Source organism: Cololabis saira, chromosome 1 (genome assembly GCF_033807715.1).
Source record: "Cololabis saira isolate AMF1-May2022 chromosome 1, fColSai1.1, whole genome shotgun sequence".
Classification (NCBI taxonomy): Eukaryota; Metazoa; Chordata; class Actinopteri; order Beloniformes; family Belonidae; genus Cololabis; species Cololabis saira.
Genome location: NC_084587.1, coordinates 4,372,291 through 4,385,703, shown reverse-complemented (window position 1 = coordinate 4,385,703; position 13,413 = coordinate 4,372,291). Strand labels below are relative to the sequence as shown.

At 44.0% G+C, this 13,413-nt stretch overlaps 1 protein-coding gene across 1 annotated transcript in view; it reads left to right on the top strand.

Moving 5' to 3' along the window:
* Positions 1-13,413, top strand: part of myh9a (myosin, heavy chain 9a, non-muscle) — a 46,954-nt gene that overhangs the window by 8,628 nt on the left and 24,913 nt on the right. The window contains exons 7-21 of the mRNA XM_061729117.1: positions 27-47; positions 1,848-1,940; positions 3,469-3,532; positions 3,964-4,062; positions 6,317-6,460; positions 7,635-7,730; positions 7,804-7,880; positions 7,970-8,164; positions 9,761-9,934; positions 10,011-10,184; positions 10,262-10,376; positions 10,459-10,649; positions 12,536-12,657; positions 12,734-12,803; positions 12,890-13,050. Of these exons, the coding sequence (XP_061585101.1) occupies positions 27-47; positions 1,848-1,940; positions 3,469-3,532; positions 3,964-4,062; positions 6,317-6,460; positions 7,635-7,730; positions 7,804-7,880; positions 7,970-8,164; positions 9,761-9,934; positions 10,011-10,184; positions 10,262-10,376; positions 10,459-10,649; positions 12,536-12,657; positions 12,734-12,803; positions 12,890-13,050 (1,796 nt within the window). The remainder of the gene's footprint in view (positions 1-26; positions 48-1,847; positions 1,941-3,468; positions 3,533-3,963; positions 4,063-6,316; positions 6,461-7,634; positions 7,731-7,803; positions 7,881-7,969; positions 8,165-9,760; positions 9,935-10,010; positions 10,185-10,261; positions 10,377-10,458; positions 10,650-12,535; positions 12,658-12,733; positions 12,804-12,889; positions 13,051-13,413) is intronic.

Sequence of the window (13,413 nt, the reverse complement as noted above, 5' to 3'; positions counted from 1 at the left end):
TGAACTCTGTGTTTTACCTCCTCCAGGGCAGCGTGGTCTTGTCACATGTGAGTTAACGTCTCCCTGAATGTTCTTTACTAACAGAAAACGTCCCGCTGTCTCGGCCAAACTGGTGAAAGGACTGATGCAGCTCAGTGGACGTCTGAATTTAACGTGAAAGTCGAAGCTCGGCCTTCAAATTAGACCAATAATGAACCGTTTAGATCCATTTGGGAGGGTCTGGGGGGTCCTCCTCCTCTTCCACTGGACTATTACTGCCATTAAAGTAAATGAAGCAACATTAATACTGTAAATTTAACATGAAAGTCGAAGCTCGGCCTTAAAATTAGACCAATTAGACCTCATACACTGGACTGAAATTAATTCCTGCAATAGATTTTATAATTTCATGGAGACAAGCCAGTCTATTATTATTATTATTATTATTATTATTATTATTATTATTATTATTATTATTATTATTATTTTTTTTTTTTTTTTTATATATATATATATATATATATTTTTTTTTTTAATTTAATTATTTTTTTATTTATTTATTTAGGCAGTGGTGGAGCCCGGTCTGGTCCTCCTCTACTGGACTATTACTGCCATTAAAGTAAATGAAGCAACATTAATGTAATAAAACAGCCAACATCTGGTGGAGAGTGACTAGAACCTGGCCATGAGATGGCAGTAATTATTACATAACGTTCCTTTAAAGGAGGCGTATTAAACTCGTTATTACAAGTCTAAAAATAACAGATTTTTTTTTGTCACCTGGCGACTGGATCTCAAATTAATTCACCCAATAGATTTTATAATTTCATGGAGAAAAGCCAGTATTTACATTTTTTATTTATTTATTTATTTGGATAGTATTGGAGCGCAAATGGATCTTGCAGACCTTTTGGTCAAAATGCTAATCCGGTCCAGGATGAAACTGTTCAACGCCGGTGCTTTAAAGCGTTTATACGCCGCAGTACCACATTTGACCTCTTGGGGACATTAAGATCTGCTGTTTTGATCCACTAGATGTGGTGATTCTGTTGCTTCATATGTCAAATACACAGGGTGACTTTAAGTGCAGGAACTCCCCCGACAGCAGCTTTCAGGTTGTAACGTGTTCAGATCTGCGTGACAGGAAGTCGGCTTGTGCTTCCCGGTAAAACCACCTCAGCTTCACTGAAGCGTGCATCAGTCTTTTCTTAAAACTTCACAAAACGCTTCCACGACCTTTGGGAATTGAACGGTTCCTCGGCCACAGAAGCATATTGTTCCCATGACGATGAAAAAGCTCTGATCTGAGATGCTGAAACGAAGTAAACCGGGTTTAAACTCTGGTGGGAGGAACCACCAACCGGGTTTTGGGGGGAAAAGAGCTTTTAATTCTCATGTGAGACCAATAAGCTTCTGTGCCAGGAATCAAACTCTGGTTTTTAAAGAACTGTGTTAATAAAGATGTTTGTTTTTCCACGTGACGCTGCAGAGAAACTCTACCTGAAGCTGAACGGGGCGGGGCCCATTGTGTTCCCGGCCCAGTTTCTGGTCATTGTTGCTGGTTCTGTGCTCTTGTTTGCTCTGCTGCGGTTCCTCTGGGGGTTTGTGGGTAATATGTCTGCGTACTGCTTCTGCTGCTTGTGCAGCTCTGTGGAAACGTGCAGGGTGGGGTGGGGGTGTGTGTGTGTGTGTGTGGCAGCAGGTATTGTGAGAGGATGAATGTCACTGGTGAGTATGAACCAGTCTGAGTTTGGGTTTCATCACGCTGGCAGTTTCTGTTTTTGCTGCAGGAAGCGTCGGCTTGAAAAAGTGAACCTTGTTTGACTTTGTTTTACAATTTAACCAGTTTCTTTCTTCTTGTTGTTCAGGGGGAGCTGGAGAAGCAGCTGCTGCAGGCCAACCCCATCCTGGAGGCCTTCGGCAACGCCAAGACCGTCAAGAACGACAACTCCTCCAGATTCGTAAGAAACATCAGATTTAGTGCTGGCATCACGTTTTGAGTTTTAAAAATTAAGGTGACAACTGAGAAATCCAGAGCAGAGCTGCTCAGCGTCATCGAATACAACTTTATCGATCCTGAAGAGTATAACGGTACCGTCGTAATTAAGTAAAGTTCATTTATATAGCAACCTTTCAAAGACAACGGAATGTCACAAAGTGCTTCACAAAAAATAAAACATTAATAATAAGTAAGAGAAGCTGCAGTTCTGTTACTGACTTCTGGGCGCTGGTTTCTAAAGCGGCCCGGTCTCAAATGTTCAGAAATGAACATATCTAGATCCTGCTTCAAGGAAACAGTTTCAGTCTTCAAAGGTAGAATTTGCGCAGGGTTGATCAGACAAAAACATCAGATAAAATTATAGAAAGCAACAAATGTATGTATAATCCTATGGAACGCCGATTCATTCAAAATTAAATAAATATGGGCCAATACATGTCTAATATTACTGTACTTTGTAGTGATGAAGCATCACTACACCTTTTTAATTATTAAAAATTTGCAGCATTCCAACTTCCAGTTTCAAGACTATAGGGAAGTAAAGTTTATTTATGTAGCACCTTTCACAGACAACAGAATATCACAAGGTGCTTCACAAAGAATAAAACAAGAATAAAACACTACAATAAAAGTAGAAATACGATTTTAAAAAACAAGATAATATCGATAAACTCCGAGAATAAAAGTACATAAAATCTACTTGAAGGTCATAAACAACCGTCTCACTACTGATGTTTAAAAGCTTGGAGAAACAGGTGGGTTATAAGTTTTGTGAAAATCGATGGTCCAACCTCTCTGTTTTACGTACCTGTGAGGAAATATTTTTACCCTTCTTGACCTTTTTCATCCCTCCTGAATTATCCTGGAGGTTGTTCCAGACGTTTCTGGGAACGAGCACCAACAACTGACCTCTAGAGGCTACAGACGCGTTAAAATGTCCAACTTTAGGGCAGAAACGATTATATTTGCAGCCTGGTTTTTAAAACGTATATTTGCAGCATGGCTTTTATAAAAAAAGTCCTCAGTGCTTTTGTTGTACCAAACCAGAAGAGTTTATATGAAGCGTTACACATATTTATAGTATGATTGATTGACAGGCAGCTCAGTCAATGGGAACAGCTTCCAGAGGGACATGGCGGCGCCTCCTGCAAAGAGACCGGGTCTCTTCATGTGTAACGCTTCGTCCGTTGTTTTCTATTTAGAAAGTTAAATCCGTCCCTTCTCCTGTAAGCAGCTCGTCGGTTGCCGTGGTTACTTGTTGTAACTGGTATCAGAGTTCAGCATCAGTTTAAACAGTAAAATGTTAAGATGGATTTGCGGCGCCGCTTTAGAGTCTGAAGACGGCGTTCATGGTCCGATGTCATCGTTAGAACTTTGACTACGCCGGTTTCGTCACATTCTTGAGCTGAAACTGTTGAAGAAACAGCTTCAAGTGTGTGTTTCTATCCCATAATGCTTCAGTGATCTAAACGTTTGTTTCTGTTTTTAAGGGAAAATTCATCCGGATCAACTTCGACGTCAACGGTTACATCGTCGGTGCCAACATCGAAACTTGTATCCTTTTTTTCATGGGACAACAATTGTAAAATTCACCTCTAATAAGAGTCAGAAAATATGGACACTACCTTTCACAAGTCTCGGGATGAAATTTCCAAAGGAGCCGTTATGTTTTCCTCCAAAACAAGTAAATGTTGCTCCTTTAGAACATTTCTGCGTAAAAGAACCCTAAGTTGAGATTTGGGTGCCGTTTCATCCAAACACTGAAATGTAGTGTGTCCCGTTTGCACTATGTGAAACAGTCTCTGAAAGAATCTATGAAAATAGTTAAGATCCACAGGCTGAAGATAATAGAATAGACCTTCTGTATGAAAATATAAAACAATAACCCAGTGCTGGAGGAGGAGGATAAGAAACAACCCGAGCAGCTAGAACCGGGTCGGTCTGAAGTTCTGGAGGAGAAATGTTTGTCCTTGACGAGACGTCAGATCTGCTGGAGAAGTCTCGCGCCATCAGACAAGCCAAGGAGGAGCGGAGCTTCCACGTCTTCTACTACATGCTGTCGGGGGCCGGAGACAAGCTGCGGGGTGAGAACGCTGCCTCATGGCCACGCCCACTCTCTCGTGGCCACGCCCACCGCCCCATGGCCATGGCCACGCCCACTGCATCGTGGCCACGCCCATCCCCTCATGACCACGCAAACTTCGTGTCGGGACGTTGTACAATAACTGAGATTGTGTGTTTGGCGGCTTTAGTAGTGTTGTTTTTGTCAGCCTGTTTCAATTTTAGTTAGTCTAGTCTTTGGGTCGAGCTATCATTTTAGTTTTTATTAGTTTTAGTCACGTTCATTCTCCTTTTAGTCGTGTCAAGTTTCAGTCGACTAAAAGTCTGAGCATTTTAGTCTTATTTTAGTCAGAATTGTCCTGGACCATTTTAGTCAAAGATTGTATTTAGCCAAACCCATTTTACAATTCAAACATGATTATCTTATTATTATATTATTGTTACCTTATAGACCCAAGAATACATTCATTCCAGATACAGAAGACTCTAATTTGAGTTTACAACATATTTATTTTTCCGCATTTCTCCCCGTCTTTTTCTTTTTCCACGACACATTGGGTTTTCTTTTCCACGTCTATGTAGGAAAGTGGATCCAAAGATGGATCTTTTTCTTCTCCCCCCCAGAGCAGATCCCCGCGTTTCTCTATGTAACTTTGTTTTTAATAACGTGAACCTAGAGCTCTGCGTTAACGGCATCAGCCTCTAACTCTGCAGCTGCATCTTCTGGATCTGATTCCCCGCTGCAGCAACTGGGATTGAGGACTAACGTCACCCAGCAGAACTAAACCAGAGAAACTACTGAAAACACGGACATTAAACCAGAGAAACTACTGAAAACATGGACATTAAACCAGAGAAACTACTAAAAAACAGAGTTTTTATTTTGTAATCTACATTTTAGTCTCGTTTTTATTCCTCTACGATATTGCATTATATATTTATCATTATCGTCACATGACCAGCATTTTCGTTGCGTCTCGTCTCATTTTCCTCAAGTGTTAAAGTTTCGTTGACGACGATATTTATTCCTAATTTTCGTTGACGGAAGCAACTTTAGGCTTTAGAAATGACGGCGAGGAGGACGGGTCGCGATGGAGGGTGAGACTTCGGGGGTCCTGGGCTACGCTGAACCCAGCGGACTCTGGTCAGAACCAGGAATCAGACTTAACTAAGATTTAAAAGAAAAACCAGGTGCAAATGAAGCTGATGAGAGTGAGAACGATGACCTGCAGGTCAGGGGGCGGGGCCTGCTGACTTGAGTCGACGCCCACTTCCTGTCTGTTGGCGGTTGGCAGAGGTGTCTTCAGTATTCACATTCATTACTCAGGTAGAAGTATAGATACTAGAGTTTAAAAATACTCCTGTAGAAGTTGAAGTATCAACTCAAGTTTTTTACTCAAGTAAAAGTATAAAAGTACTGGTTTCAAAACTACTTAAAGTATAAAAGTAAAAGTAATGTAAGGGGGAAAAAAGCTATTAAGGACAAAAGCCATTGAAAATGAATGCATCTTAGTATAATGCAAATATATTAAAGAAGCATATATGTGTACTATTGAGCATTAACATGTGTTTCAGAGAGCAGCAGATATGATGACTAGTTGCCTATAAGTTTTGTAATGGTGCAAAAAGTCACACTTCAGAGGCATGTTATCATTTATCCTAACCTTTAGTGGAATGTACATCCAAGTTTAGTTGCAGGAATCTGAGGGAACGGATGTAAGAACAAAACTGGACAAGAACATCTGAAACAACCACATTCACTCTATCCGGATGGAGCATTTTAACTGGATAGTTTTTATTTAAAGGCCGAAATGAAATAGAGTAACGAGGCTGTTTTTAAAATGTAAGGAGTAAAAAGTACAGATAATTGCGTGAAAATGTAAAAGTAAAAAGTCGTCTGAAAAATAATTACTCCAGTGAAGTATAGATAACCAACATTTCTACTTAAGTAAGGTAACAAGTATTTGTACTTCGTTACTTGAAACATCTGGCGGTTGGGTGGCGTGTTCAACTCTGAGGTGTTTTAGGACGAACTTCATGACTCGTTCAGATTTAAGAAAAGAAGCTCGTCGATTTTCCGTCATGTCGCATCTACAGACCCGAGTACGTTTGTCCTCGTGTGAGAGACGGAAACCACTTCCTGTCTCAGAACCTGAGGTGTCGCCAGATTTGAGCTGAGACACCGGAAGTGTAGTTGTGGTTTGACTCTTCGTTATTTTAGTCCCTGAAGCGGCGACTCGTGAGACGTGACGTTGACACACTTCCTGTCCCCCCCAGCTGATCTGTGCCTGGAGGACTACAGCAAGTACCGGTTCCTGTCCAACGGGAAGGTGACGGTCCCGGGACAGCAGGACGAGGACATGTTCACCGAGACCATGGAGGCCTTCAGGATCATGAGCATCCCGGAGGAGGAGTCCGTGGGTACGTGTCTCCTCGGGCCGGTTCTGGTCTGGGTGGTTTATTTTATTTATTTATTTATTTATTTAAAAGTTTAGTTATCAGGGACAATGCACATTAATAATACATTTAAACAAATGTAAAATATGCCAGAATTAGCCAAAAAGGCTATTTTGCATCTGCTGTCCCTGGACTGGTGTAAAATAGTCAACCTAAAAGAAAAATTATTAAGATATAATCAATAAAACATTTCCAAATAAGAAGGCTACATCAGAATAAAGATTAAAAGGTAAGAGACTAAGCTAAAATACATACACACACACAGGTTAACATAAGCTCAACAGACAATTGCTACAAACGAAAACAGAAACAACATGAAGCAGCAACAGTAACATCAACATTAATAACACAACACACAGTAACACACTAACAGGCCAAAAACAAACAAGACAAAAGCACTAAACACAGAATAAAAAGCCATGCACAAAAAGCAACATTATAACTAGACAAACTAATAGGAAACATGACAGGTGGATCAGACAAACACCGACAGGCAGGGCAGTAAGCCAGGAAAATTAAGCACTAAAATTTAATGACAGCATTGGCCACTAATTAACCACTTTTTTTAGATAAAATTTAAAAGAAGCATAATTTGATTGGTTTCTAATCTCAGTTGAAGTTCCACTCACGAGCAGCCCTGATTGAAAATGCAGACTGGCTAAAAGCACTTTTCCTAAACTGGACCACACAATCTCCTCTAGCTGCTCCTTTATAAACTGGTTCAGTACAGGAGGAGCAAGTCCATAAATGATTTTAAACAATATACATAAGTGTGAGTATTTGATGAGATTTTCCAGATGTAACAACTTATATTTCAATAAAATATGGCAGTGATGATAGTCATTGGATTTCTTGTCCAGTACCTTAATGTTTTTTTTATATAAAGAAAGTAGTGGTTTAATTGCAGTGTTACTAGCTTGAGACCAGGTTTGTCAAGCAGTACGTTATATGGGAGAAGATCATTGAGTGCATGTCCATTAGTGCAGCTTTGGTTGACATGCAACTGCGAACATGTCTAAAGTTTGCCAGATTGAATTTGATGCACTTAGAAACCTTTTTGATATGTTCTTTAAATTTAAGATTACTATCAATGGTTCTGGTTCAGTTCTGGTCTGACCGGTGGCGTTGTGTCCTGCAGGTCTGCTGAAGGTTGTGTCGGCCGTGCTGCAGCTGGGGAACATGACCTTCAAGAAGGAGCGCCACACCGACCAGGCGTCCATGCCTGACGACACGGGTGAGCACCGTCCCCCCAGCTTCCTGTCCTCTGCCCGTCCCCCGTCCTCTAACCCCCGTTTCTCTCCCCGCAGCCGCCCAGAAGGTCTGCCACCTGCTGGGCATCAACGTGACGGACTTCAGCCGAGCCATCCTGTCTCCCAGGATCAAGGTCTGCACCTCCGCCGCGGCGTCCTAGTGTTTGGCCAGGGGGAGGGGGAGGGCTCCTGTGTAACCACCGTCTCCCCGCCGTCTCCGCAGGTCGGCCGCGACTACGTGCAGAAGGCCCAGACCCAGGAGCAGGCGGAGTTCGCGGTGGAGGCGCTGGCCAAGGCGTCCTACGAGAGGATGTTCCGTTGGCTGGTCATGAGGATCAACAAGGCGCTGGACAAGACCAAGCGGCAGGGCGCCTCCTTCATCGGCATCCTGGACATCGCTGGCTTCGAGATCTTTGAGGTACGACGGGGTGGTGGAGGATGAGGCTGTTGCCGAGGTAACGGGAGGAAAGGGGGCGGGTCCAGGTTCCTGGTCGGTCTGAAGGAGCCTGACAAACTTAAACCTTCACGCTTTTTATTTTTCGGTCATCAGTTTCCACTTGGAAGTATTTTCAGTTTGCATTCTGCAACTTCACCACTAAATATCAGCAAATCCTCCGACTGCCCCCCACCCACAAGACGAGAACTAAATACTTTTTTTGTTGTTAAACGGGAAGAAAAGTTGGTTTGAAAGCCAAAGATTTGTTAAATGTTTTGATTGGACTTGTTGTTGTGTTGTTTTCCTCGTTTAAATCTCTTATCCTTTTCATAAAGATGTGAGAATATGAGCAGCAGGAAACATTTCTGTCAGAGTAACGGAGATATTTGGGGAAACGGGTGTAGAAACGAGTGCAGGCAGGTTGGAACGGGTGGAGGAAAGTGTCGAGCGAGGTGTGAGAGAGAAGGTTTACGAGACGGTGGTGAGATTGGCGAGGGTTGAGGGTTTGGAGTCTTTGGCGATGGTTTGGAGTCATTGGCGAGGGTTTGGGGTCTTTGGCGATGGTTTGGAGTCTTTGGCGATGGTTTGGAGTCATTGGCGAGGGGTTTGGAGTCTTTGGCGATGGTTTGGAGTCTTTGGCGAGGGGTTTGGAGTCTTTGGCGATGGTTTGGAGTCATTGGCGAGGGGTTTGGAGTCATTGGTGAGGGGTTTGGAGACATTGGCGAGGGTTTGGGGTCATTGGCGATGGTTTGGAGTCTTTGGCGAGGGGTTTGGAGTCTTTGGCGAGGGGTTTGGAGTCTTTGGCGAGGGGTTTGGAGTCTTTGGCGAGGGGTTTGGAGTCATTGGCGAGGGGTTTGGAGTCATTGGCGAGGGTTTGGGGTCATTGGCGATGGTTTGGAGTCTTTGGCGAGGGGTTTGGAGTCTTTGGCGATGGGTTTGGAGTCTTTGGCGAGGGGTTTGGAGTCTTTGGCGAGGGGTTTGGAGTCTTTGGCGAGGGCTTTGGAGTCTTTGGCGAGGGCTTTGGAGTCTTTGGCGAGGGCTTTGGAGTCTTTGGCGAGGGCTTTGGAGTCTTTGGCGAGGGCTTTGGAGTCTTTGGCGAGGGCTTTGGAGTCTTTGGCGAGGGCTTTGGAGTCTTTGGCGAGGGCTTTGGAGTCTTTGGCGAGGGCTTTGGAGTCTTTGGCGAGGGCTTTGGAGTCTTTGGCGAGGGCTTTGGAGTCTTTGGCGAGGGCTTTGGAGTCTTTGGCGAGGGCTTTGGAGTCTTTGGCGAGGGCTTTGGAGTCTTTGGCGAGGGCTTTGGAGTCTTTGGCGAGGGCTTTGGAGTCTTTGGCGAGGGCTTTGGAGTCTTTGGCGAGGGCTTTGGAGTCATTGGCGAGGGCTTTGGAGACATTGGCGAGGGTTTGGACATGTTCATACCTTCATCCAGGTCTTAGTTACCTGGAAGTCTCTGAACCTACAGGACATCCCAGCTGAAACTGTATCTTGCTTAATTTCTAACAATGATTATCAAATTGCTGTAAATGTTTTCATCAAATCAAGTTATAAATGATCGACACCAACCGATTGCTTGTCTGGTTGCAGCTGAACTCGTTTGAGCAGCTGTGCATCAACTACACCAACGAGAAGCTGCAGCAGCTCTTCAACCACACCATGTTCATCCTGGAGCAGGAGGAGTACCAGCGGGAGGGCATCGAGTGGAGCTTCATCGACTTCGGCCTGGACCTGCAGCCCTGCATCGACCTGATCGAGAGGCCGGTAGGTGCCGCCGCTCCCGGGTCCCGGGACCAGGTTCTGCTCCAGACCGCTTACACGCTGGTTCTGATCCCCGCAGGCCGGGCCACCGGGCATCCTGGCCCTGCTGGACGAGGAGTGCTGGTTCCCCAAGGCCACGGACAAGTCCTTCGTGGAGAAGGTGGCCCAGGAGCAAGGCAGCCACCCCAAGTTCCAGAGGCCCAAGAAGCTGAAGGACGACGCCGACTTCAGCATCATGCACTACGCCGGGAAGGTGAGGACGGGCCCGCCCCCTCGGACCAGTGACATCATTGTTCCCAAGGGAACTGATGGCCGTGTCTCTCGCTGCAGGTGGACTACAAGGCGGACGAGTGGCTGATGAAGAACATGGACCCGCTGAACGAGTGCGTGGCCACGCTGCTGAACCAGTCCACGGACAAGTTCACCGGCGACCTGTGGCGGGACGGTGAGTGCCGCTCCTCGGCCCATTCTCTCTAAAACCCCCCCGGTATCTGACTAAAACCCCCTCTCAACTCCGTCCGTCTCAGTGGACCGCATCGTGGGCCTGGACAAGGTGGCAGGGATGTCGGACTCGGTCCACGGCGCCTTCAAGACCCGGAAGGGCATGTTCCGCACGGTGGGCCAGCTGTACAAGGAGCAGCTGGGGAACCTGATGGCCACCCTGAGGAACACCAACCCCAACTTCGTCCGCTGCATCATCCCCAACCACGAGAAGAAGGTGCGTCCTGGAAAAACCCATTAAGTTAACACGTTCTTTAGGTGAATAACTGCACTGACAATGAGCGTCTAAAGCCAGGCAGACACTGTGCGATTGTCGGCTCGTTTTGAACCGATTTTCCACTCGTGCGACTATTTTTTGGATCAGGCCAGATTTCGAACCAATCGTTGGTCGTGCCTCGTGCAGTATACGTGGGGTAACGACGAGAGATTAACACCTCACGACGAGCTCCTGATCACACATCGTGAGAAGATCAAATGTTTAATATGCAGTACTGTCTCAGAAAATTAGAATATTGTGATAAAGTTCTTTATTTTCTGTAATGCAATTAAAGATTAAGATTCCCAGATTATTCTAATTTTTTTAGATAGGATATTTGAGTTTTCTTAAGCTGTAAGCCATGATCAGCAATATTAAATAATATAATAATAAAAGGCTTGCAATATTTCAGTTGATTTGTAATTAATCCAGAATGTATGACATTTTTGTTTTTGTAATGTGCAGAAAATCACAATATTCTAATTTTCTGAGAATCCTGTATGCTACATTTAAGCCAGGATTTCAAAGTAAAATTAACAATCAGAAAACGTACTGTGAACTATTTCTGTATTTAACCGTTACTGGCTTGAACAATGGTGTTAAAAAAAAAAAAACATACGTATACAATAGATAGTATTGGTCTAGAAGTGTTATATGTAGCTGTTGCTGCTTAGCTCTAGTTCTCGCCGAAGGATTGAAAGGCCGTACTTCCCACGTCTGCCCAGACAATTCCTTGTCCAAACACGACTACCGCTATTTCTACACTATTGGAGGATTGACTCCAGTGCTTTTAAGGATTGACACGACTACTAACTAGTCCCAAAGTCTCTAGCAGAATAACCAGCTCCAACACCCCCCTCCACCTCAGAAAAGTCATGAATAGTAAATGCTACCGATTTAAATTGGACTGAATTTGGAGCTGAAACCTGAATTTTAAACATTAAAGATACAATTATCAACTTTAAATTACATTATTTACCATTAAAGTAATCAGTAGTGATGCACCGAAATGAAAATTTGTGGCCGAAACCAAAACTGAAAATAATAATAAACACTTGGCCGAATACCGAATAACATACCGAACAATGGTTTTTCGCAGTTTTTCCATTTATTTTGCCAATTTTTTCACCATTGCATATATCGAATAAATGTGCTTTAGGCATGCTTTTCAAAGAAAAGAGAAAAATCTTTTACAAAATTGCGAGGTAGAAATATTTAACTGAACATGAACAACTGAACATTTTTTAATTTCCCAGCATTTTTTTTAGATATTCCAGCAGACATTATACCAACAAAGCACAATAACTTAAAATAAATAAATTAGCAAAATCATTTTTTTGGCCATCTTTGAGCTTACATTAGGCCTATAACTGACTGCTGAAAATTAGGCCTAAAAAAATGCATTTAGTGCATTAAAGTGCTTTCTAAAAAAAGTGAAAAAGAAGAGGATAAAACAAAATAAAGAAAAAGAAAATCAATCGCTTTCCCATACAAGTATTAATATGGGAAAGGGATTTTATTTTCTTTTTCTTTATTTTGTTTTATCCACTTCTTTTGCGTCATCTAAACACGCCGTTATTAATTGTTCGGTTTTTTTCCCCATTTATTCCACCGAACACCGAAAGTGTTTTTTTTGCTATTTTCGGCCGAACAATTTCGGTTACCGAACATTTGGTGCATCACTAGTAATCAGATTACACCGAAGAACTGGTGATCACCAGATTCTGTCACCTTGGTGTGCAACGGCATCTCAGTTATCTGAGTCTGAGACCCGAGACAAGACCAAGACCTGTGGGTCAGGGCGTACTGATGGATGTTTCTAACTGTTGCTCTGTTTCTCCCGGCAGGCCGGTAAGCTGGAGCCTCACCTGGTCCTGGACCAGCTCAGGTGTAACGGGGTCCTGGAGGGGATCCGCATCTGCAGGCAGGGCTTCCCCAACCGCATCGTCTTCCAGGAGTTCAGGCAGAGGTGAGGCGGCGGGACGTAGCTGCTCTGGTGCAGGTTGGGGTTTAGGAACCGGACTAACGGGTCGTGGTGTCCGCAGGTACGAGATCCTGACGCCCAGCGCCATCCCCAAGGGCTTCATGGACGGGAAGCAGGCCTGCGTGCTCATGGTAGGAACCGCCGGTCCGCCGGCTGCAGCCGCCGGGTGGAAGCGACCGTCTGTCCTCACCGGCTTGTCCCTCTGCGTCCCCCTCAGATCAAAGCCCTGGAACTGGACTCCAACCTGTACCGGATCGGCCAGAGCAAGGTGTTCTTTCGGGCCGGCGTCCTGGCCCACCTGGAGGAAGAGCGGGACATGAAGATCACCGACGTCATCATCAGCTTCCAGGCCTGGTGCCGCGGATACGTGGCCCGCAAGTATGAGCACCGGCGCCCCCCCGATTAGGGATGGGAATCAATACCATTTTTACGATTCCAATTTCGATTCTGCTTAACGATTCGGTTCTTTATCGATTCGCATTTGGAAAAAAAAAGACGACAATGAGGCAAATGGCACTAATGACAGGCAGTGTTCCTTAGTTGTTTTTCTTTTTAATTCTTTATTTCATTCATTAAAAGAAAAACAAAAAGGTTCAATATAATTACAACAAATGTCTTTCCTTGAATGAAAGGGAACAGAAAGAAGACTAAGCTTTTTTTTTATCTGTCCTTTTTCCTAAGAAATCAAATTTCAATTAATGTAATAATAAAAAAAAAAAAAATTACGCAATTTATTAAAAA